This window comes from Lathyrus oleraceus, chromosome 6 (assembly GCF_024323335.1).
Source record: "Lathyrus oleraceus cultivar Zhongwan6 chromosome 6, CAAS_Psat_ZW6_1.0, whole genome shotgun sequence".
NCBI classification, from domain to species: domain Eukaryota; kingdom Viridiplantae; phylum Streptophyta; class Magnoliopsida; order Fabales; family Fabaceae; genus Lathyrus; species Lathyrus oleraceus.
The window spans coordinates 517,161,462-517,186,175 of NC_066584.1; the positions used below are offsets into that span (position 1 = coordinate 517,161,462).

Here is a 24,714-nt window from a genome sequence, read left to right on the forward strand (position 1 = left end):
CCCCCCCCCGTGCTAAAAGCACTTTCTGAGGCTACACTAGAAACAGGTGTTGCCAACACATCCCGAACCAAGGTTGCTAATATAGGATAACGGGTGCAATTTTCCTTCCACCAATTAAGAATACTAAAATTTTCTCCCTCCCCGCAACAAGGGTCACCTAAGTACTTCTCTAGTTCATTTTCATTTTCAATTGTGTCTTTTTCCTTCAGATGTTTCTTAAAAGCATTAGCCCTTGTAAAAGGTGATGGTTCTTTTGGTTGGGAAGATGCTTCTCCAAGGGAAGTGCTCCCTGGTGCACTTAAAGGACTAGCCCCAACATTCTTATCATGATCAGATTTATGCCAATTATATAGTTTAAACAAACTAGTTTTGACACATTCAATATTTTTCTTGGCAAGGTCACTAGAATGCCCATACATATCATTAAAAGACCACTCAATATAGTTAAACTTAAACCTAGGATCAAAGATCACTCCATAGTAAAGAAAATGATTCACTTTTCCCACATCCCCCCAATACTTATCATATTTAACCTTCATATGTGAAATCATTGGAGCCACATAAGAATTCAAGTTAAATGAAGCTTCTTGAAGCTCACACAAAATTGAAGACAAGTTATGAAAAGCTAAATGCAAGGACACTTCTTGCGAAGTTGAAAACACTTTGGTTGCCTCATAGAAGGTTTGTAAGAAAACCACAAAAGCCCTAACTTTTTTCCAATCCTGAGAACCGGGTGGACCGGTAAGGAGGTCAAAATATTCGATGTATCCAGGATCCTCATCAATCATATTGTCAAATGCAGCTTCAAACTTTTCAGCAGCATCCAACATTAGGTAAGTGGAATTCCACCTTGTAGAAACATCAAGACAAAGTTTTTTTTTACAAGTTATGCCCGCAAGTTCAACACACTCCTTAAACTTCATAGCTCTTTGTGGAGAAGACCTTACAAACCTAACAGCAGTGCGAACTGATTCAATAGACCCTTCATGTTCTTTTTCACCATCTCTCACTACCAAGTTCAAGACATGGGCAGCACACCTCATATGCAAATAATCACCTACACCCAGTAAAGCATTCTTGCTCTTAAGTCTTCTATCCAAATAACTCACAGCCACATCATTTGCTGTTGCGTTATCCAGGGTAATTGTAGACACTTTCCTAAGCCCCCATTCCCTCAAAACGTCCTCGACTTTCATGCCAATGGTATCACCTTTGTGATTTGGAACTAAAGAGAAACTAATAATTTTTTTTTGGTACTTCCAAGCAGTGTCAATGAAGTGTGCAGTGGTGGCCATATAACTAAGGTTTTGTATCGAAGTCCAACAGTCTGTGGTTAGTGCAACCCTAGTACAATCAGATTTAAAAAAGGCTTTAAGACGTGACTTTTCAGCTAGGTAAAGCTGAAAACAATCCCTAGCAACGGTCCTCCTAGTAGGGATAGCCATTTGGGGTTGCAATTGTTTACACATTTGCTTAAAACCAACACCCTCAACCACTCTAAAGGAATGTTCATCAAGGATAACAAAGGTATTAATGGCCTTCCTACAGGCTGCAGCATTAAACCTTTGACTAGTTGGAACTAAAAACCCACCCTCGCCGCTTACAAGGTTTGTCTGATTGGGGTCTTTCAACAAAAGGGTAGGGTTTTTGTAACACACTTTCGAGTGAGCTAGCATGTTAGAAGTACCATGTGTTTTAGGGTCACATCGGTACCTTTTATGACAGTGTTTACACGCGGCTATAGGTTCAGGCTCATCCGGTAAAATGTTAAACTCTTCCCAAACCGTAGAAGTTTTTCTACTACCACTAGCATTAAGTTTCCTTTTTCGAAGTGGAGGGAGTGCAGTACCAGCAGCTGCTCCTATAATTCATACATTTAAAAATGACAGCATAACATGTATCACTTATTAAACAAACACTCAGTATAAAAATGACAGGTGATGGCATTACCTTGACTCACTCCTTGATCTACAACTCCGCTAGGAACTCCAACTCCTTGCAAGCTAAGAACTCCAACTCCTTGCAAGCTACTTTTGCCGCGCTCCATCTTCCAGTACCAAAACACAACCAACAAAACAAGAATTGTCAATTAGAAACATAAAACAGAAGGAAAAAGATGAGATGAGAAATACACATGGAATATTTAACCAACAAGCTTTCTCAGTAAATGAAATTCATTTATAGGCATAAATATCAAAACTCAGTTAGAAACCAACCTGAAGCTGTTACTCCGAAAGAGAATGATTCAACTTCCACCTCAAGGTTACTGTCTCAAAGATCAATCTCTTCACAACAAGAGTTGTGGGCCTATTAATAACCTCTAAACCAATAGTTGTGGGACTGGAACCATAATCTGGCAATAAAAAGTGATGAAAAATCATTTGAAAAAAGAAGTGTGATTACAGAAAACTAGTACCAGAAATGTGATTACCGAATTCTACTTCATATCCTTTAATATACCAACGCGCACCAATAATTTTCCTGCCATTATATGAAAGGATAAATGTTTAAGAACTGCATCTACTATAGCAGAACTAGAAATAAATTTTAATGATATGCATCCACTGCTTCTTGACATACAGTGTTGTTGAGTAGGCAACCCAAACTCAAATTTATCTTCTTCCCATTGCGTGCTATGATCAATTAGCTGGCACCTTCATAACAAATTATCATCACACTAAAAGTATACAGTACAAGCCAAATAACTAACAACTCATCTTTAGCCTAAATGCCACTTCATATGAGAATACCTATTAGGACACTTACCTTGAAATTGTGTCGGTGGGTGATGCTGGTTAGAAAGTTCAATGTTTTCAACGAAAAGAAATTTAAAAAGACAAGTATTTGAATAGGGAGTGTTAGCGCTGGACAGAATAAAGAAACCCAGCCCAAACCGACCAAACCATGTGGCCCCTTAGAGGAATACAAAACAAATAGAGGAATACTTATAAATATTATTTTAAAATAGTTACAAACAGACAAGAATTACAAATAATATTTTATATTAACAAACTATCAAAGTATTAAACTGATGTATAAGGATTAAAACGGTTTTTGGACACAGATTTATACTTCGATTGAGTTAGGTCGTTGGCGGCAGGACTCATCCAATTACCTTTAGAATATTGTTCCTCGTTACAATAACAGCACATTGTGTTACCAGATATCCATTAGAAACAACCAAGATTGAAATCACTCTTGACCATGCCTCATAATTATTAAAATTTTCATTTCTTTTTTGATTTTTATCGAATATTCAAGACTTTGTAAACAAACTTGGTTGTTAGTCTACATCTTTTCTGTGTTAAAGCAAATTTCAAATTAAATAACACGACTTCCAAAACAAACTACAGTTGGACAGATCTATTGTGTAAAGCAAATTTCAAATTAAAAGATGTACATATAAACATATGTTAGGCCTGATTTGCACATACTTTCACCCTATAAACCAAATATGATGACAGAAACAGCATATAAATTACTAGATAATGTAATCAAAAAGACTGATGAGGTTCAGACATTGACAAAAAAAACATTTCAATATGCAGCTAAGGTAAAAATTTAAGTATATCATCTATATTTATATATCTATACAAATAGATGAAATGAGAAAAGAGAATAATAAACTTTACATGAACTAACAAAGTTTTCAACATTGGGGGAAGTAAGAATTCTCTAACGGAGAAGATATAAAAATTGAATTCCTCAATTCAAATTTATAATTAAAAGGTTTAAATCCTAGGATTAAAAGCAACAACTATTAAAATGAAGTGTGACTTATGATCCAACACCTAAGCATCGTAATATCTTGATATGTCCAACCATTCTCATAATATTCAAACAAGCCATAATAATCAGTATAAAAGCTATTCAAAACAAAACCAGAACTAATGTGAACCATACCACAAAACTCAAACCATCAAGTATAGCTTAGCTTACTCAAAACTAATAATGCCACACAACCCAAACAACTGAACAATGAAATAGTTTTATAATCATATTGAAATATCAAGAAAGTACAAAATAAATAGAAAATAAAACAGAAACAATGAGGCTGCAAAAACAGTAGTTCAAAAATACTTGCCCCAATCACAAATAACTAATTCTAAAAACAAATATTCCTCTATAACAACTTAAACTTATTTCTGTCAGATGCAAGACTAGCATGATAAAGAGCCTATTTGTTAATGCTTGAAAAAAGTGATTTCAAACTTGTGTAAGAAAATGATTATTTCTTCATAGCAGTAACTAATGATTCTTCATAGCAGTAGTTATAGCTTTAAAAATCACTTTTTAAAAATCACTTTTTATTTGAACAGCTAGTTATTAGTAGCTATAGATAACATGAAGTTTATAACGGCCAAGAGTAAAACCTCAGGCTTCTTATTCCGGAAGTTGTCGGCGAGCTGAGTAGGAACAATATTTACCGACAACACCTTCACAAAATCAATCTGAAGAAGCAGTTTTAGAATCGGAGTTAAAACAAAACAAAGTCAAACCCATCAGAAATAGTTCAACCAAACTTAACATTTCAACCATAGTCAGAGAGAAAGAGAGGGAAAGAGAGAAAGAAAGATAAGGAGTAACTTACATCGGTGGTGATTTGTGGTTGAATAATGGACGGCGACGGTTCTTCGTTAAACAATGAAACCACGAACTAGCATCAACCGAAAAATTGGAAGGTAGAAAGAGTTAGTTCTTAAACGATGAAACCACGAACTGGAAATTGAAAGGATGAACCCTAGAATCAACCGATTACCTGAGAGAATGCTGAACCCTAGCGGAGTAACGTTGCTGTTTGTGCGTATGAATCTCACGAAGAAGTGGAACTAATGAATTGAGATTTGAGACTGAGAGAGAGTCTTGGTTTTGGTTGGGCCGGCCGGTTGATTTAGGAATTTATGGTCTATAACATAATTTCTACTGAACCGGTCGGTTTAGGATATCATCGGGTCCATAAATTCAAACCTAAACCGACCGGTTTAACCCATGTGAACCCAAGATTATTCAAACCGTCAAACCGAAAAACCGACTCACCCGAACCGGTGTCTAAGGGGCCACATGGTTTGGTCGGTTTGGGCTGGGTTTCTTTATTCTGTCCAGCGCTAGGGTGTGGGATACTTTGGAAGAAAAAAAACTAGACTATAAAAATATAATTTTAGATAAAAATGAAAAATAAATCATAAATAAAATTTGAATTGTTTACTTTTAAAACTTTTAACTACAAATGACCACCATCAACTACCTTTTGACCATCACCGATCAACACTTCATCCATTTATGATCATCAATCCATTATTCTGACCTCGTCGGTCAATACTTTATATATTTATGATCACCATTCTAATCACCCTCAACCATGGTCATCCACCAATACATTCACTTTCAATCACCAATATGACCATTTTCACCGTCGATTAAAATTTTAACCACCACTCCGATCATTATGTGTTCATTGTGTACTACCGCTTTGACCACCACTCGCCATTGTTAATATAACCACTTCCATTACCGACTAATATTATAATCTTATACCAATTAGCTCTAATTTTTTTAAACTAAATTTAAATTTAAATTAACTACTTTGTGTGCCATTACATATATACTAATCTATGGAAGAATGTGTTCGAATTTTTTGAAAGATAGAAAAAAGAAAAAAAAAACATCTTCTAAGTAACCTATTCTTCCAAGGTTATCATAAAAAGAATATGAATGCAGTTTGTGACTATTGACAATGATTATCCGAAGTTTCAACAATTACAAAAGATTCAAGGGTAGAAATATGTTCCTTGAAGTGCTAATGATCGTCAAAAAGTTGAATCAGTTATTCAGGATTGATAAGATGTGTCAATCAGTAATAATCAAATCATCATCTTTCAAAGTTTATCTAAAACCTTATGAAGAAGAGTTTAATAGTATGCTTCAGGCATGCAAGAGGAGTTGTTTCCAATTAGTATATGATTGATCGTATTGTCGCTTATGATATTCTTGTTGTTGATTACTAATCATTTTCGTATACAATAAATTAAGTTTAGATCGTCTAAATTAGTATGATCGTTTGAACCATTCTTTATTCTTTTTCTGTATGCATAGTTGTAATTATTCAAATGCCTAAATGCGTTGTATATTTGAAATATGTATGTGTATGTGATACGTTTGTGCATCTCATGCTTTAATCTTTCAACCATTCGATGCATCGGTTTAATTTTATTTTGTCTGTTCATTGCATCCATATGCACCAAGCATCCATTCATGCATCATCATTTAATTTCTAACATTAAAATTGTTTTAGCATTTACATCACAAAATATTTTGCATTAAAAATAATTTTGATCATTTTCATTATCCTTAAAAATCATAATTTAATTTGTGAATCTCATTCAAACTCATATTTCAAAATAATTTGTCAGAAAAGCAACCAAATTCAACCTCAACAATCTCCACCTCCAATTCCAAAAAGGGCAAAAACCAAATTTCAAGCTAGTAAAGAAATTTTGGATAGTCAAGCCATTTAAATCATTTGCCACAAGGAAAAACATCTATTGCTTGAGGATAGTCTAAAATTGTTCCATGCAAAGTTTTTGAATATGGCTATTAAGTGTGAATACTATGTTGACAAAATCTCTGATATTGAGTTCAGAGCAAAATTTCTTAAATCCTTTGACAACCATAAGTTGCTGAAATTTATTGGTCTGAACAAAAGGCATAATCCTCATCATATCAAGGCATTTTACTGTAATCTTGAGAAAACTACTAATGGAATTGAGAGTAGGTTCAAGGATTGTGTAGTTAAATTTGGTTATAGTGATTTCACTAAGCATTTTGATTTTAAGTCTGAAGGTTCAAGCTTAACTGTTATGAAGTCATCTGATTATGATAGAATCTCTTTTGTGCAATCAATTTATGTCTGTTTGTGAGCAACTTGGCATAGTAAATTTCCATATCAGTCAAGCTAGATTTGATATTTGTATTCTTGATTGGATGGTTGTTAAGGTGTTCTACCATAAACATAAAAATTGGGTCAGAGCTAACGACTTTGACTTCTACTTTGGTGCGGGCTCTTCTATTAAATGATGGATTTTACTGGGTATAACTCATCATTGAAAGGATTCTCCACTGTAACACAAATCCAAAAAGGCCTATGTTTTTCGCTTCTTTTGTCCAGTTGACTCTAGATCTTAATTGAATTGTGTCAAAGGAAGAAGACTTGGTGGAAGTTCCAAATATTTTGAACGAATTTGGAGTTTCTATGATGAGGTATTACAAAGACTCTGACAGTGTTTATTACTACCTTGAGGATTTTGGCATACAAGTGTATGATGACCGGATTGTGAAGTTGATGAAGGACACTCTGATGAGGCTGATGAATCTAGTATTGGGTTGTTATCTACTGATGTGAAAACATATTTTTATGAGTGATTCAGGAAGATCTTAGCCGATAATCTAGTTAGAGAATAAAGGATCATGAGCCGAATTAAAGTTGTGGCAAAAGGAGCTGAAGAGGACCGAGAAAAGCTGAAGGAAGATGTGAAGGTTGAGATGTTTCCAAGCTCTGTTAGTGTTGTGTTTTACTTTCACGTTTCTTAAAATCTCTGATTTCATTTATGGGACCTAAAATATTTTTAAAATTGTCTTTTAGAGGACATGTTTATTCAACTACCCTTCTAGACCTCTTTGTGTCCACATTCTCACCAAATATATATTATTCAATATATTATTCAATTTTATTTTAATTAGCGTATTACGATAAAATAGATAATAAGTTAATAAATTAAGTTACTACGTATAAGAGGTTTTTGAACTGAATGATCTAGTCTAATCTAACTTAGCTTTTATAAAATTTTATAGTTTTTCTATTAATTCAATCTCCCCTTCTATTATATCAACCTGTAAATATTTTTTTGTGATAAATATTAGTATAGTGATTATAAAAGTCTGTTATATACAAGTTAGGAGTGGAAATAGGCCAGATCGATTAATAAGGGGCTACGGCCTAACCTACACAAACTTAGGTCAGATCCGTTTTTTTAAAATAGAAAATATCTATTCTTTTTTATAAGCCTATTTAGTTAAAAATGCTAGATATCAAACCATAAAAAGACCTTTTAAGCCAATCAGGCCGACCTATTTAAATAAATATGAATAATTTTTTTATTATCATTATATTATATTTTGTACTTTGAATTAAAATACATAAATAAAACTTAGTTATCTTGAAGAATTTAAGAAAATAAGATGAAGACACCTTATGAACAATTTCATATGTTGCTTTCATAAGTTCTCTTAAACAAATAATCTCACAAGATTTACGTTAATAGGTAAATTAAAATAAGTCAATGCAAACAAATTTTTATTCTCATTTGTATTTTAGTTTGTTAGTCTATATAAATATTATTTGAATTACTTATTTACATATGTCTAAAATAAATAGGTTAATAAGCTAACGAGACCTTCGAAAAGGACATACTCAAGTCTAAAAATAACCCAATGACAGATTACAGGTCAAACTTAAATTTTGTTTTTTTTTTGTAGGCTAGACTTAGACTTCAAAAAATCTAACTCGATCCAACTTATTTTCACCCCTAATATAAGTGCACCTTGATTCTTAACATAACGTCTTAAAATTTTAAGAGTCGCGTAATTGTAAAAACAATTTTAAAATATAAATTTGAGGAGGTTTATATTTCTTTATCAATACAAATGGACACATATAATTGGTAAAGTGATTGTAAAATCCAAGGAACCTAACTTATACTCTTATATTTTACTTTAAAAATTTTTAAAACAACTTCTTCTCTCTACCAAAAGGTATAAATTTCTCTATAAATAAAAAGTTCTATAGACATAAAAGATACAAAAATCATTGTATGATTTAAATTTCTGTAAAATATTTATAAATTATTATTTATAGATTTTAAATTTATTTACAATTTAAATAAATGTTGTATTTTTTGTGTGAATATTTTTATGTTTTTTTATTAGATATCGATTTTTCGTATGAGTTATGTTCCGGCTTAGGGACAAGGTCTAGAAACAAATATGGTTCAATGCAATACGAAATCTCATAGGAGTTTCAATCTTCTAGGAAGACAACAGACCGTCTGATTAAGAGTAAAAAGAACTTACTTCATACCAAAGACATCACCTTTTAACTATGGTCCTAAGGAAGGTTTTAGGACATTTGAGGTCAAAGATTAACCTGTTTTAGAATAACACTTCTTCAAGGCAAATGGTTGTATGAAGATCGTGAGATCACATAACGAATAATATTTTTACAATTGTCACTTCTTGAAAAATTGTCTCACATAAAAGATTTTAGATTATCTAAACTCTAAGACCTTAATATAAAAAGATAAGTAAATCATCAAATCAAAGTACACACTTTCTAATTCTAAAATCCCTACATCTTTAACAATTACTGACTTGCGCGTTAGAGTATTTGCAAATGTCACCCTCCAATGTTATATCAAAATGTGGGGGATATTAACAAATTCATTGAGTTCACCCACACACATGACCTACTCCTCACCCACCTAAGCAACTATGATCTTAGTCGAATAAGTTAAATGATGACCTTCAAATTATTGCGACAACTATGACTAAATAAATCTATTATATATTGCCAAGATAGATTGACTAAGTTGATAAGAAGTTAGTCCACATATCAAGAGTTTATGAGTTCAACGATGTGAGGATCTGTTTGATGGATGATTTGTGAGTATTTCTATAAACATTCTTTCGAAGTTCAATTTTCCTAAATTTTATTTATAAAAAAAGTTTGATATATATTTATAGTATTTTAGTTATTTAAAATTTTTAATAATGAGACGATTTCAATTAAAATATATCTATCATAAATATATTTTTTTATATATTTATGCTCATGAATCGAATCAAGAATTAATAACAAATGTTGATGAATTATTAAAGTTAGGAAGAAATAAAAAAAAATTAATAGATAAAAGTATGTTAAACAATCAATAAATACATTTCTTTTATTAAAAATAAAGGATCTACGAGGGGATCATATAGTTTAAAGTATACATTTTACTTATAAAAAGAAGATGCATCTTTTGTATTTAAATTTTTAAACGATTTGCAAGAAAATAGAGTTGAATTTGCGCAGATCTAGACAAAACTATCAAATCAAATGGGTCTAAATATTAAATTAATTAATAATATAAATATTTTGATAAGATTTTTTAAATAAAAATACACCAATAATTTAAGAAAATAAGCATATCCCTAAATATAAATGAATTTTCAAATTGATAACCATATTTATTATTGTTTTCCAAATAAACCTTTAAATATTTCTACCAAATATTTTGTAATATAAAAATATAATTTTAAAAATACATACAATTATAAAGAGAAATAGATGGATGAGATTTTTTTTTATTGATGTGGGGTTAGTCTAGTGGAAAAGATAAATATAAATAAGACAAAATTATGGCAGGTATATATTTTACATCGGTCTTGCTTGGGCTAGTTGTTAGTTCTTATGCTATGGTGTGATTAAAGCTTAGTTGGCAGAGTGAGAAAGAGAGAGAAACCACAACACATATGTGTAGTAGCGATTTGATATGTCGATTTTTTCTCCCACTTCTTCCACTCTTCCTTCTCATTCTCCAATTTCATCACCATGCTTTTCCCGCTTCGTCACCGCTTCATTCGGACGTCGCATCCGCCGCCGCAGCCGCCGTCACAACAAACTCAAACCTTCCATCCCTACCACCACCACAACCACAACCTCTTTCGAACCCAAGCTCGAAGCCGTCATAGACCTCACAATCTTCCCTTCCTTCCATTCCAACATTCGTCAATTCGTTTCCTCCGGTGAAGCGGCATACCGCGATTTACAGACCTTGTTCACTCTCGACGAAAATCGCAGAGTCGTCGTTTCGTGCCGGCCTTCCACTATTCACTTCGTCGGAACTTCAGCTGCTTTGACTCTCGTAGCGTTTTCTGTTTTTAGAGTGTTGATTGAATTGGTTTCTAGGTTAGCGCCGTGGCGGCGAAACGCGTCAGGTTATGGTAAATCTATGGTGCGCAGAGACCGGAGTCTTGGAGGGAAAGAGGTGGTTGTTGGATTGGGTTCCAGGAGCGGCGTTACGGCGCCGATTAAGCGGTCTTTGAAGAACAATAAGGTTGCAGTTCAAAGGAAATTGCCGAAATGGTGGCCAATTGTTAATAATCCCAATCACAGTGATTTTGATTTTGACCTAAATGAGCAAGAAGAATACAGAAGAGATGCTTACAGACTGGTTCGAGGTTTTTCTTACTCTCATTTAACACTTTTTGCTTTTACTTTACAAACTGTTTTTTTTTGTTTATTAACTCAACTGTTATCTGTTTATTTATGCACTTTCTTGTGTTGTATTGTAGGTAAAGACACTCTTCTAATTTCTCTACTGTTTTCCATCCTTTAATTCAAGTTGCAACTTACCCACTTGATTTCCAGCAATTATTGACAGTAGAATGGCTGCAAAAGACATCTCTGAGAGTGATATCATACAAGTTAGTTTTTTCTCCCACTGATTTACTTTATTCGGTTTTATGTAGTATGTGACAGAATTTGTATCCAACAACTGTGAAATCGGCGATGTTGTATGTGACAGAATGCTGACTTGTAAAGAACCGACACGAAAATAAACTAAATGCAGCATGGTAGAAAAGATGGTGGGAATTAGGTTTAGGGGGGTTCAGATGAAGGAAAGGCAAAAAGCTAGATGTTGACTTTGATGATGAACATTGAATTTGAACAATTAAAATACCATACTGATGGTCTCTAATTCTTTTATTGAAGTGTGCATACATATAATAAATCATTTCTGTAACCAAAGGAAATTTGTTCCCTTACTGACGACAATGTTTTTTGCCTGTACACATGAACAGTTACGTCAACTATGCCGAAATTCTGGTGTGCAAGTGTCGGTTGAACCAGCGAATATTCGGGACTCCTTGTATCGAACATCTGTTAACTTTGTTTTAGATGCTTGCAGCAGGTGTGATCTTCATAGGCCTGCCTGTGTTTGTGTCTATACTTTTGTTTACTACTAGGTAGCAGCTGTTATTCATGCTGTATACTTGGGTTTTAATGATTATTTTGTTTATATTCAGTGCACCAACTTACTCTACTTCAGTTAGTATTAATGGTGAGGATTCTCAACAATTCCTTGCTGGATTTGCTGAAAACATCGGCCTTGAAAATGTTCGTGCTGCAACAATTGTGTCTGCAGCCGTGGCTTCACGCACACGCGCCTGTCTTTTGCAGGCCTGGGTAATTTTCTTACTTTTAATCTTGTCTTTTAGCATTTGGGTATCAACAAGATTACATTAATTGTAAGTTAGTAACTACTTGCATAATAAAGGCTGTTATATTTTTGGTTAGAATACTCTTGGCTGTCTATATTTTTTCTGTTACTGGAAATATGCCCTAAATCCCTATATCTTTCATAAATATTGTATAACTTCATGCCATTAAATATGTTTATCTTCTATGTTGGTCACACAAACGAAAGAATTCGATGTACGCTGGTTTTTGTCTGGCAAATTGTAAGCTCTCTAAATTGATTAGGATTCTTAAGAATGATTTATGAAGTTACTCGAAAGTGTGTAACTTTAATGCTTGAATTTTATGCCTCAGATAACTTCTTTTTTTATGAAGTTCATGTGTATATGCTCCATTAAAACTAATGCTTTTTTTTTTTCTTTCAATTATAGGCTCTGGAAATGCAAGGCAAACATGTTGATGCTTTGGGAGAACTGTCAAAGATGTGCCTTATTCTACAAGTATTTCCTCCCGAGGAATCTTCGGTTTGTACCTTAAACAATAATTTGCAAAAATATTTCCATTGAATTTTTCCACTTGTCTTGAATGAATGTTTATTTACTGTTTTCTTTACTCCTCTCATTAGATGTTGTTTTGGATGAGTAGATAGAGGGACATTTGTGCTTACCTTGTCTGCTGCAATCTATGATTTCTGAATTAACTTGTTGGGTGTTTCTCTGCAGCCTGAAATGGAGATGGTTAGCCGAGGCCTAGCGAAACACTTGAAACTTGAACAAAGAAAACACCTTATGTTTCTCTTTGGTAAAGTTTGCAGTGAGGACAGTCACGGGATTGCAAGAGAAGCCCTCGGCTTGGTACGGAACCCGCTAACCCTATTTCTGCAGACCTTACGCTAATGAATGCTTGCTAGCTTTGCTTCTTACAATTTAATTGTAATATTAGCTGAATCAGCATGAGCTGTTTAAATCATTGTTAAAAGACGCAGTGCAGTCATAACGATTCCTTCTGAAAATAGAAAGTTTCCTCATTGGGTATGATGATAATATTCTGAAACAGAGTATTACCACATTGGGTGTGATGATACTATGAAGTTAAAAAAAAATTGAAATTTTTTAACAGTCATGTGACAATTTATACTCGCGGGTTACGACTACTTCAAAAGTCACTTCATTTATGTTATAATTTTGACATATAGTGTTGAAATTTTGATTTTTTACCTCAGTTTTGAATGTGAGTTATCTTGTGTTATTCCTTTGCTGTTGAACTATACCCTAACTCTTTAATCTAACCTTCCTTTATTTGTGTAGATACATTCTCAAAATTATAGCGCTGGTCAACTTGAAGACAACATACCTTGAAGCTGAAAGATAATAATATCTGCCTGCACACTGTAGAATGCATTCTTTTAGAATATTTATGTTTAATCCTTTAGTTTTTTTATCTGCTTATGAAATAATATTTAGATGGTTTATTTTAGTCATGTATAATAATAAATAATATTCACCATAATCATCATTAAAAATGTGTCTTTTAAATTTCAGGGCTGTATTGTAGCTCTGAACCATAAATAAAACATAGACACTCACTCTGTCTTAATAACTTTCAATTTATAGGTCAAATACAATTTACAAGGATTAGATGCAAGAAAACAAGTGTATTTCAAGCAACAAACACTCTTAATGTTACTTGACACTTTAAACTGGTGCAACTTCCACACATGCAACAAGAGTAGGTGTCATCCAAAGGAATGGAATAGAAAGGCAACGCTTTGAGTTTGGATTATTATTTGGGCATGTATTATTCTTTGCCAATTCTTTGCCATTTGCGTCACATGCAACAAGGTTATGTGTCATCATAGAGAACAAACACAATATATCAAATATGGACCCCGGGCTTGCACTTGGATCATTATTTGGTCCTATGTCATTCTTTATCTAAAAGCTTTTGATTCAGTTGATTGGTGATACCTCTTCAGATGTTATCAAAAGCTAGGACTCTTCCCATCAATGGAAAATGTTATGTGTTACCCTGGTCTCCTACAATTGGGCATATAGTTTCGATGATGATTCTTTAAAAAGAATTACATAAATATGAGGGAGGTGAGATTGAGGTAATAAAAAGAATTAGATAAATATGGGTGAGATTGAGGTAATAAAAAGAATTAGATAAATATGAGGGTTTTTAAGGCCAGTCAATAAACTTGAATGAATAATCAGAAAGTGCTTTCAATGCCAATTTCCCATTCTCAGTGGTGATTATGAGCTATCATTAGAAAATCCGAAAAATGTCAATAGAAAAATAAGAAAGTTAAATTTTGGACGCTTTCATACACACTAAAAAAAAATACCGAAGTCACTCCATTTTTGTAAAAAAAATAGAATGGAAGGTATTCTTCGTACCGATGCAATGTTGGGTGTGAAAGTTAAGTTCTGAACTAATGGTGTGAAAGTTAAGTTCCGGACTAACCGCTTGACACATTTTGAACTTATAATAGTGTGTTTAGCCTAAAAGAAAAAGAAAAATATCGATAAAATCTCAAAAGAATGGTCTTCGCAATCAAGAGAGGATTCGAGAGTCGGTTATGCAAGGGGAAAATATTAGCACCCTCACATCTATTATACTCAACGGGAACCATTTTGCTTGTTCTTTGTGCGTCTAGATGTTGTTATATGAAGGTTACTTGCTATTGCTTTGGGGGAGAGAAAATAAATTTTTATTTAGTGTGCTCACTAAGATCTCGCAATCGTGTGTCTACGTATCCTCATAGTGCAATAAGGAAATCAGAGCTCTGTAGTTTCGAGTAGAAAATGAGTGCGTGTTGGTTGTTTTTAGTGGACTGACGTTCACACTTCTAGCAGTTAACGTTGCAGTTAAATGTATACTTGTGTATTCACGTATGAGAGGTTTAAGCATTGTTCGTACCGCGATAGAACGGAAGTAACATGTCCTTTGTGAAAAGGGTTTTGGATGCCCTAAGGCATAAAATTGGATTTGATAAGTTGCAGTTGATTTTAGAATATGAGCCAAGCACCAGACCCCCAAGCTAGGCACGACCGACAATCTGAGTACTTTGAGTTGAGAGGACATTTGCATCCTAACCACTCTTTTTCGCCTTAAAAAGGTTTTTTGTTTATGAAATTGTTTTGCAAGTTTCATCATTGGTACTTAGAGGGAGACAAGCATCTAATCCTTGGCTAATTACGACCAACAATCAGAATACTCGAGAGTTGAGAGGACAATGTCATCCTAACAACTTTTTTTCGCCCTAAAAGGATCAAGTCAAAATCGTTTTATTGTTAAGTGTTTTGAATGGAAGTCAAGTATCGGGCCCCCAAGCTAAGTACGATTAACAATCCAAGTACTCGACAATATTGTGTATAATTGTGTACACTCCATCTTTGTCTTCCAGTTTATTATGAAACTGTTTTGAAAAGGCACTTGGCGTTGAATCAAGTGTTTGAGATTTGATTTGTGAAAGGTGAGAAAATGAGATAGAAGTAAGAGTGGGATAAAATGTGTTGAATGAAATAGTGAGAATGGAATAGATGATGAGATACTTGGATGAGATATTTGACATTGGATCAAGCACTCACGTTGCTTTTTATGTGAATTTGATTGTGAAAAACACTTGACGTTGGATCAAGTGATGTTTTATTCTTGTGAAAAGTTCTTTTTTATCGTTTTGATTTTATCTTATTTATTAACATGTGAAATAAGCAATAAAGAGTATAAAAGTCTAAGCTATTACATGTTTATGGAAATGGGGGACATATTATCCACAATGGGCGGATGAATCACTATACACCATACAAAATGGGAAAAGGATCCATACAAGTATACAATTATGATTAACCATGCCCTAAATTCAATCACTTGGCTCACTATGGTAACCCTATTATAAGATCATACACACAAATGTGATTAAAATGGATGCAAATGATGACAATTAAAATTCAATATCAAGCTTGCACTAAAATGGTTTAAATCATCTAACAAGAAAAAACAAAATGGACATGGATATTTGATCACAAAAATGACTACACAATTACGGATTACATTGAAATATTGGACTAAAATCAACTAAACCACAATCATCATGCCAATGTAATGGATTATGCAAACTTATACAAGGATTAAAGTTAAAACCACATAATTAACCGTTTTTAATTCAATATAACCAAGACAATTTTAAGGTCATTACCAACCTAATCATGTTAATTTCTAAGTGAAGATTAATCAACAATCACATGCATTTTGAAATCTTAATTCATGGAAAAAAAATAAAATCAAAGTGATGAAAACAAAAGAATTAAAATCACAATGAAAAAATAAAATCCAAAGAAAAATCAAAAGAAATAATGAACATGGGCCATGGGTGTTCACTGCAAATGGATGGTGTAAAGGGTTAAGGGCCCAAATTTGCTAGGCCCAATATGGTTTGTAGCATTCAGAGGGAGGTGCGTATAGCCTGGTCAGGGTGGAAAGAGCCCTTTCGTTGGGCCTCAAGACACATGTCCCATTGCCCTTGTTTCAAAGATGCATAGGGGTATTCAGTAGGCCTGAGGGTGCAATGAGGAAAGGCCAATGGGCTTAAAGATGGATTTGGCCCAACCATACAAATGAATGGAGGGAGGATCAATTTTGTTCAAGCTATCACATGCGTTTCGGAGGCCATAACAATGTTACTGAGAAACCTCATCCGTCGCGCCAGAAATCACCTCTGGCGGCGACGGAGGGCCAAACCCTACGAAATCTATATCACTGAAATCGTCTCAACAAGGCCTAACTGAATTCACCATCAATTTTCAACAATTTGGGCTATAACTCTTAAACCAAATCATTTTACTCAAGAACCCTAGAACCTACATTTCAAAATTATACCCTAAATTGATGGAATGAAAGCCCAGATTGTTGGGGCTTTGACTCTCCAAGCCATAAATTACATGTTGGTAACTCAAATGAAGGAAAAACAGAGAGAAAAGTGAACCTAACTTTGAAGATGACAAATTCCGGTACGAGTTAAAGTATGAGGATGAAGGTGAATAAGACATAGGTACAAAATCATTTACTCTCTCTTCTTCTTATTTGCTCGATTCTTCTTCTTCTTCTCTTCTGAGTTTGTGTGAGATTATTCTGAGTGTGAGAGACGATGTTATGGATCTTGATGCATGAGGTGAGATAGGTTTAGCTCGAGCACGTTGAAGCTTTAATGGCTGTCGAAACTGAGTTATAGGTGAGGGTGAAATTGGGGGGAATTGCAGAGCAATGATTGAAGTTCTGTGAATGAATCATGATTGTTCCTCCTCATGAATGAAGGAGAATGATAGAATTTATAGAGATTGAAAGTTAACAGAGTTCAACTCTGTTAATCCTCTCAAGTGCAAATTCAGTTGCAAGTTATCACAATGTTAACAATTCAATTAGGGTTAGTTTAGTTAGTTAAGGAATATGTTAGGGTTAGAAAGGCAATATGTTAATTGTGTTAATTATGGAAGGTTAATTCAGTTATTTGGTGTATGGATTTATTAGTGTTAGTTTTGGTTAATCTCAATTAGGTTAGTTATGTGCAAATTCAGTTATGTTGTTGTGATTCAATTAGTGCTAGGTGATATTAATTCAATTAGCCATAACAATTAGTTAACATGTTAATGCTACTATGAATTGGTTCTTTATTGTCAGTGGTGGAACTGAGGGGGGACGTGGGAAGGCCACGGCCACCCCTCAACTTTTTATTTTTTTTAATTCATATATATTAAATTACTAAAACATCCTTATTTTAAATTAAAATTATTTTTTCTTTTTTCGTTTTCATTCAAAGTTAGGTTAAAATACAGATAAGGTAAAAAGCTCATACCTTTCCTTTCTTTCTCATATGAGTTTGCTACCGGCACCGGAATCGAAACAGATTAAAGTGATCGGCATCTAACAGGTAAAAAACTTTATTCATTCTTCTTTTATAAAAAGTAACAAATTAAAGTGATTGATTGATTTGTGTTTTTGAGATTGTTTGGGTTCTTCTTTCTTGATGTGTTAAAATAATCTATATGAGGTTTATTAAGCCAATTCATAACACTGTAATTTACAAATATAGTTATACACTGTAATAAGGTTTATTTAATCATTGTTGCTGCTAATTTCTAATAGTGAAGTTACCGGTATTTGAAAATGGATTAAAGTTGATTAATTAAATTTATTAATTTTTTTCTCTTTTAATTTTTATGTTCTCTAAATTGATTTTTGGATCTGATATGATATTATAGGAAGAGTAAAGATGAATAATAGGAAAATTGATTCTTTTTTCAAAAGGAAAGCATGTGAAATTGAAAGAGAAGAGGGAGATGAAGAAATTATAATCCCGACATCCGAATCTGAAACAGTTCTTGAGAATCCAACAATTGAAGAGCATCATGGTTTTGAAAATTCTTTGGAACGCGATCCTGGAAAGCGTCCTCCGATTTGGAAATATCCACCAAATCAAGTGGATGCAATACGAAGAGCTTATCTAAAATGGGGTCCATATCAAATTCATTTAGAAAACTATCCTTTGTCCGGTAACGAGGATCATCGGAGAAGGTTTCAACATACTTGGTTTAACATATTTTCGTCATGGTTAGAATATTCACCATCTGAATATGCCGCATATTGCTTACCATGTTACCTTTTTAGAAAAAAACTAAGTGGACGTCCCGGATCACTTGTCTTTATTTCTATGGGTTTTAGAAATTGGAAGAAAGTTAGGAATGGAAAACATTGTTCCTTCCTTAAACACATAGGGAAGGATCCTTGCTCACCACACAACAATGCAATGAAAGCTTGTCAAGACTTGTTGAATCAAGATGGTCATATTAGAAATGTTATTCAAGTGCAAAGTTCAAGTCAAAGAATGAATAATCGGTTACGACTCAAGACTTCAATTGACATTGTTCGTTGGTTAACACTACAAGCTTGTGCTTTTAGGGGTCACGACGAGAGTAGCAAATCAAGAAATCAAGGTAACTTTCTTGAGTTATTGAAACTTTTAGCATCCTACAATGATGAAGTTGCAAAAGTTGTGTTGGAAAATGCTCCACAAAATTGCAAGTATACTTCACATCAAATTCAAAAAGAGCTCTTGCAAATTCTTTCTAGTAGGGTGAAAAAGAGTATTCGTGAGGAAATTGGTGATTCCAAATTTTGTATCGTTGTTGATGAAGCTCGTGATGAGTCAAAAAAGGAACAAATGTCTCTTGTATTAAGATTTGTTGATAAAGTTGGTTTAATACAAGAGAGATTTTTTGATGTGGCACATGTTAAAGACACCACATCTTTAACTCTTAAGGAAGCAATATGTGATATACTTTCTCGACATAACCTTGATGTTTCTAACATTCGTGGCCAAGGGTATGATGGTGCTAGCAATATGAGAGGAGAATGGAATGGTTTACAAGCCCTCTTTATGAAGGATTCTCCTTATGCATACTATGTTCATTGTTTTGCTCATCGATTGCAACTTGCATTAGTTACATCATCAAGAGAAGTCTGATAACACGAAATTATATCACATTTTAGGACTTAATTCAATTAAATTATATTATTATTTACTTTAAATTATTTCATTTTATCAGATATTACGCGGTATTTCCTTCCTATTTATCTCAGGTATCTATTTGAAGCAAAAGTAAAAAAAGGAAGAAAAGGAGGTGTAAAAAGAAGTTACTAGAAACAAATAGCAAAAGCCAAGCCCAGCCCAAAGAAGGCACAGGCGTTGTGCCTGTGACGAGCGTCACAGAGGTTGTGACGAGCGTCACGCTATATGCACTTGTGTGACGGACGTCACACCATTCCCCTATATTTGAGGCACAAGGAACGCTTCAGAGACGTTGAGAGAGAGTTAAGCCCTATTTCCACGCCCAACTATTCTGCACGTTGAAGACCTTTTGACGCGGAAGCAGTTGCGGGAGGTAGCATATAAATAGTAGCTTTTTGGAAAGCTCAGGGTTCCACGCCTTTTTCCAGATTTTTGCCGTTTTCGTATTCTTTCTTTTTCCAGCAGCTTAGGCATATTTTTACAGTATTACTTTGACAAATTTTTATATTGTTTTCCTTTTGCAATTCTATTTTCTTTTCCAGCTCTTAATTAATTTTTCGCACAATAGTTTCTACACCGGAAACTATTGTGTACCTTTTACCGGATCTAACCTTACGTTAGAATCTAGTTTTTTTTATTCCTTCGTTTTATTTTTCTGCCTGATTGAAGAACTCAAGAACAAATCCAACCGGTCTGTGGTGGAGTGTTCAAGACTGCTATTTAATTATTCAGGTTCTTTATTTAATTGTTGAATTTATATATGCTTGTTTTTATTATTAATTTTTGATGCTTTCCTGTGATGAATCTGTTTATGCATGTTATTTATTTAAGTCTGTTTAGCATGTCTGGCTGATTTATTTAGGTATCGGTATGTAAAGTAAGCGGAATGAAGGAATCAAAACTAAGTTGGTTTAATTAAGTTTAAAATTAAAATCACTCTTTTTACGGTCTCAATTTACAGGTTTAATAACAAAGTTTTTGTACGAAAGTAAAAGACATAAAGAAGTTAAAATCAATAGAGCGAGAGTTTGAGGTTTTGACTGGACAGTGTAAATTGGACATTAATTCTAGATCAGGGCGAGAGCAATTTTTAGAGTTAATTAAATTCTAACCTTTTTCAAAAAGTATTTTTAAAGATTGAATGTGAGGGCGAAAGTTAAGCATTTGAGTTTAATTATATAACCTAAGTCAACAGAGCGAGAGTTTGAGATAAGGGTGTTTAAACGATTAGTGTTTTCTTAAAAAGAGTTTCTACGGATTCTACTATTTTCAAAAAGTGGTTTTTGACTTAACTATAAGTGACAGCTACGTTAATATAAAATCATAGTTTATTCAACAGAGCGAGAGTTTGAGATAAACTTTTAACCAATAGCGTCAACTGAAAAGATTCATTTTAAAACCAAGAAACCAATAAAGAATTGATTCCCTAATTACGACGAATTACATACCGATATCCGCTTATCAGATATTAATTTTAGATCTTATTTTAGTTTTAACTTTTTCCCCCAAACAATTAAAGTATTACCTGCCTTAGCTTTACGAAGTAACCTTAGATAACGGTATATCGATTCATAAGTCCCTGTGGGATCGATATCTTTTAAAACTACGCGATAGAACTGTGCACTTGCAGTTTGTACCCCAAATTCGACTCATAAAGTCGCGATCAAGTTTTTGGCGCCGTTGCCGGGGACTTTTATTTTAGTCGATATCGTAACTCTTCTGTTACACTGTAGAGACTAAGGCTTTTCTTTCTCTTTTCTTTCTCTCGTTGATTTGTATGCCACGCACTCGCTCTCAAGGCGAACCGCTCTACTTACGAATCAACGATATCGAACTATATCTCCGAGTCTTACGACGAATTCGGGAATATCGTGCTGCAAACAATCTACCTCCTGTAGAACTTCCTGATTTCAAAAATATTTTCCCTTCGATACCCGAGATGGCAGAACCAGCTCGTGCTCTTAGAGATTACGCCACTCCATCGCAAGATGAACCACATTCAAGTATTGCTCCGCCCGCAATCGAAGCAAACAACTTTGAACTCAAACCTTCACTGTTGCAGACAGTGCAACAGAACCAATTCTCTGGGAATCCTACCGAGGATCCTAACCTTCATTTATCCGTATTTGTCCAATACGCTGATACTGTTAAAGCTAATGGTGTCACTTCAGAGGCAATTCGACTTCGTCTTTTTCCTTTCTCACTAAGAGATAGCGCTAGAAGATGGCTTCAATCTCTTCCTTCTAACTCAGTCACCACATGGAACGAGTTGAAGAAAGTTTTTCTTGCTCGATATTTTCCGCCAAGCAAAACAGCTATGTTAAGAGCCCAGATAAATGGATTTAAACAGAAAGATAACGAGTCTCTTTTCGAAGCATGGGAAAGATACAAAGACATGATGAGACTTTGTCCACACCATGGTTTAGAAGACTGGTTAGTAATTCATACATTCTATAATGGTCTCCTGTACAACACGAGGTTAACAATAGATGCCGCCGCCGGTGGCGCGCTAATGAACAAACCTTATGCAGACGCTTACCAACTTATCGAAAGCATGGCTCAAAACCACTATCAGTGGAGAACCGAACGAACAATGGTGGAAAAACCTCAAACGAAAACTGGCATGTACGAGATAAGTAACCTTGATCATGTTAATGCAAAAGTGGATGCTCTGGTCCAGAAAATTGAAAGTTTAAATGTATCACCTCCAGCCACAGTAGTTGCCATAACTCAGAATTGTGAAGTCTGTGGAATCCAAGGTCACACTCCTGCAGATTGTCAACTCCTAACAGGAATCCAAGCGGAGCAAGTAAACTATGCTCAAGGAAGCCCCTATTCGCATACCTATAACTCAAATTGGAAGAATCATCCAAATTTTTCATATAAGAGTAATAATGCTCTATACGCACCTGGACAATCTCCAAATCAAGCCCCAGCTATACCTCCGGGATATCAGAAGCCGACCCCATCTACACCTAACAATAACGCCCCTAGGAAATCCAACTTGGAAATCATGATGGAGAACTTTATAGCTTCTCAACAGCAAACCAATAAAGATTTCTTAAACCAGAATGTACACACTGGCGAACAAATTAAACAGCTAGCAAGTAAAGTAGATGCCCTGGCTACTCATAACAAAATGCTGGAAACGCAAATATCACAAGTAGCTCAACAACAAGCGCCTACTGCTGCCCCAACTGGTACATTTCCTGGCCAACCCCAACCTAACCCAAGAAGCCACGCTCATGCAATTATACTGAGAAGTGGAACGGAAGTGGAAGGACCGTCTGACCCAAGGATAGAAAACCAAAACTCTGAAAGGTCAACTGAGGAAAGTGAACCTAAGGAAAAGGCAGAGAGTAATAAGGAAACCGTAGAAAAGAAGGAACCCTATGTACCTCCACCACCTTATAAACCACATATCCCTTACCCTCAAAGGCTTGTTAAAACCAAAGATGCGGGCCAATTTAAAAAATTTGTCGACCTACTAAAACAATTAAACGTCACAATTCCGTTTACAGAAGCTATTACGCAGATGCCCTCATATGCCAAGTTTTTAAAAGAAATTCTTTCTAATAAAAGGAAACTTGAAGATAGCGAAACCGTTACACTTACTGCTGAATGTAGCGCTATAATACAGAATATGCCTCCTAAACTTAAAGACCCAGGTAGTTTCTCTATACCTTGTCACATAGGAAAATTTGTCATAGACAAAGCCTTATGCGATTTAGGAGCCGGTATTAGTGTTATGCCTTTATCCATATGCAAGAGACTTGAAATGGGAGAATTAAGACCAACTAAAATGTTTGTGCAACTAGCAGATCGTTCCGTAAAATATCCTGTAGGAATTCTTGAAAACGTTCCTGTGCGCATAGGTCAATTCTACATTCCAACTGATTTTATAATTATGGATATTAGAGAAGATGAACTTACACCCATTATACTGGGAAGACCGTTCTTAGCAACCGTCGGTGCAATCATAGACGTAAAACGAGGACGACTCACTTTCGAAGTAGGAGAAGAGAAAATTGAGTTCATTCTTTCCCAATTTTTGAAAGCACCTGCAATAGAAGATACATGTTACTTAATGGATATCATCGATGAATGCATAAAAGAAACGGAGTTAGAAAAAGACAAATCATCTGACTACCTTGTAGAAGAAAAACTTAACCAATGTTTAGCAATAACACCGGACCCTACGCAATGCCTCAAGAAACCAACCTTAGACCTGAAAACACTTCCCAAGAATCTGAGATATGAATTCCTAGACTTAGAGCTTGAACGACCAGTGATAGTTAATGTTGACCTAGGAACACTCGAAACAGAAAAACTCCTGCATATCTTAAGAAAATATCCAACCGCACTAGGTTACAACATCACCGATCTTAAAGGAATAAGTCCTTCTATTTGTATGCACCGCATCATATTAGAAGAAGACTGTAAAACTTCTAGGGAACACCAGAGGAGACTAAACCCGATCCTGAGTGAGGTAGTGAAGAAGGAAATAACCAAGTTATTAGAGGCAGGTATCATATATCCTATATCTGATAGCAAATGGGTTAGTCCTGTACACGTAGTACCAAAGAAAGGAGGTATAACAGTCATTGAAAATGAAAAAGGAGAAACTATAACCAAACGAATCGAATCGGGATGGAGAATGTGCATTGACTATAGGAAACTAAACAAAGCAACCCGAAAAGATCATTTCCCTTTACCATTCATTGACCAGATGTTAGAACGATTAGCAAAACATTCACATTTCTGCTATCTAGACGGTTACTCAGGTTTCTTTCAAATACCAATTCACCCTGATGACCAAGAAAAGACAACGTTCACGTGCCCTTTTGATACC

At 34.5% G+C, this 24,714-nt stretch overlaps 2 protein-coding genes and 1 non-coding gene across 3 annotated transcripts; 1 reads left to right on the forward strand and 2 right to left on the reverse strand.

Annotated features, from left to right (window-relative positions):
* Positions 1 to 31: 31 nt before the first annotated feature.
* Positions 32 to 5,278, reverse strand: LOC127096526 (zinc finger BED domain-containing protein RICESLEEPER 1). Its single transcript, XM_051035087.1, has 10 exons — positions 5,246 to 5,278; positions 4,592 to 4,657; positions 4,374 to 4,451; positions 3,435 to 3,441; positions 2,767 to 2,791; positions 2,461 to 2,654; positions 2,268 to 2,353; positions 1,951 to 2,047; positions 158 to 1,861; positions 32 to 36 (listed from the first exon to the last, which is right to left on the reverse strand). Exons 1-10 carry the CDS (start codon positions 5,276 to 5,278, stop codon positions 32 to 34), a joined length of 2,295 nt encoding a protein of 764 aa, XP_050891044.1.
* A 5,198-nt stretch (positions 5,279 to 10,476) lies between these two features.
* Positions 10,477 to 13,804, forward strand: LOC127094485 (uncharacterized). The gene is made up of 7 exons (XM_051033313.1): positions 10,477 to 11,274; positions 11,465 to 11,520; positions 11,899 to 12,008; positions 12,124 to 12,283; positions 12,727 to 12,819; positions 13,018 to 13,149; positions 13,603 to 13,804. Exons 1-7 carry the CDS (start codon positions 10,587 to 10,589, stop codon positions 13,651 to 13,653), a joined length of 1,290 nt encoding a protein of 429 aa, XP_050889270.1. The 5' UTR covers positions 10,477 to 10,586; the 3' UTR covers positions 13,654 to 13,804.
* An 8,375-nt stretch (positions 13,805 to 22,179) lies between these two features.
* On the reverse strand, positions 22,180 to 22,286 carry LOC127099856 (small nucleolar RNA R71). Its single transcript, XR_007794323.1, has one exon. It is a non-coding gene; the product is annotated as a small nucleolar RNA R71 (small nucleolar RNA).
* Between the last annotated feature and the right edge of the window lie 2,428 nt (positions 22,287 to 24,714).

Bases quoted from the DNA above. Each gene is read 5' to 3' on its own strand.
- LOC127096526 (XM_051035087.1), bottom strand. From the start codon at position 5,278: ATGGATGAAGTGTTGATCGGTGATGGTCAAAAG. The intron at 4,658-5,245 runs GTAGTTGATGGT...GGTTGATGCTAG, and splicing joins TGATCGGTGATGGTCAAAAG to TTCGTGGTTTCATTGTTTAA. The intron at 2,354-2,460 runs GTATATTAAAGG...TTTTATTGCCAG, and splicing joins AAAATTATTGGTGCGCGTTG to ATTATGGTTCCAGTCCCACA.
- LOC127094485 (XM_051033313.1), top strand. From the start codon at position 10,587: ATGTCGATTTTTTCTCCCACTTCTTCCACTCTTCCTTCTCATTCTCCA. The intron at 11,521-11,898 runs GTTAGTTTTTTC...ACACATGAACAG, and splicing joins CTGAGAGTGATATCATACAA to TTACGTCAACTATGCCGAAA. The intron at 12,009-12,123 runs GTGTGATCTTCA...GTTTATATTCAG, and splicing joins GTTTTAGATGCTTGCAGCAG to TGCACCAACTTACTCTACTT.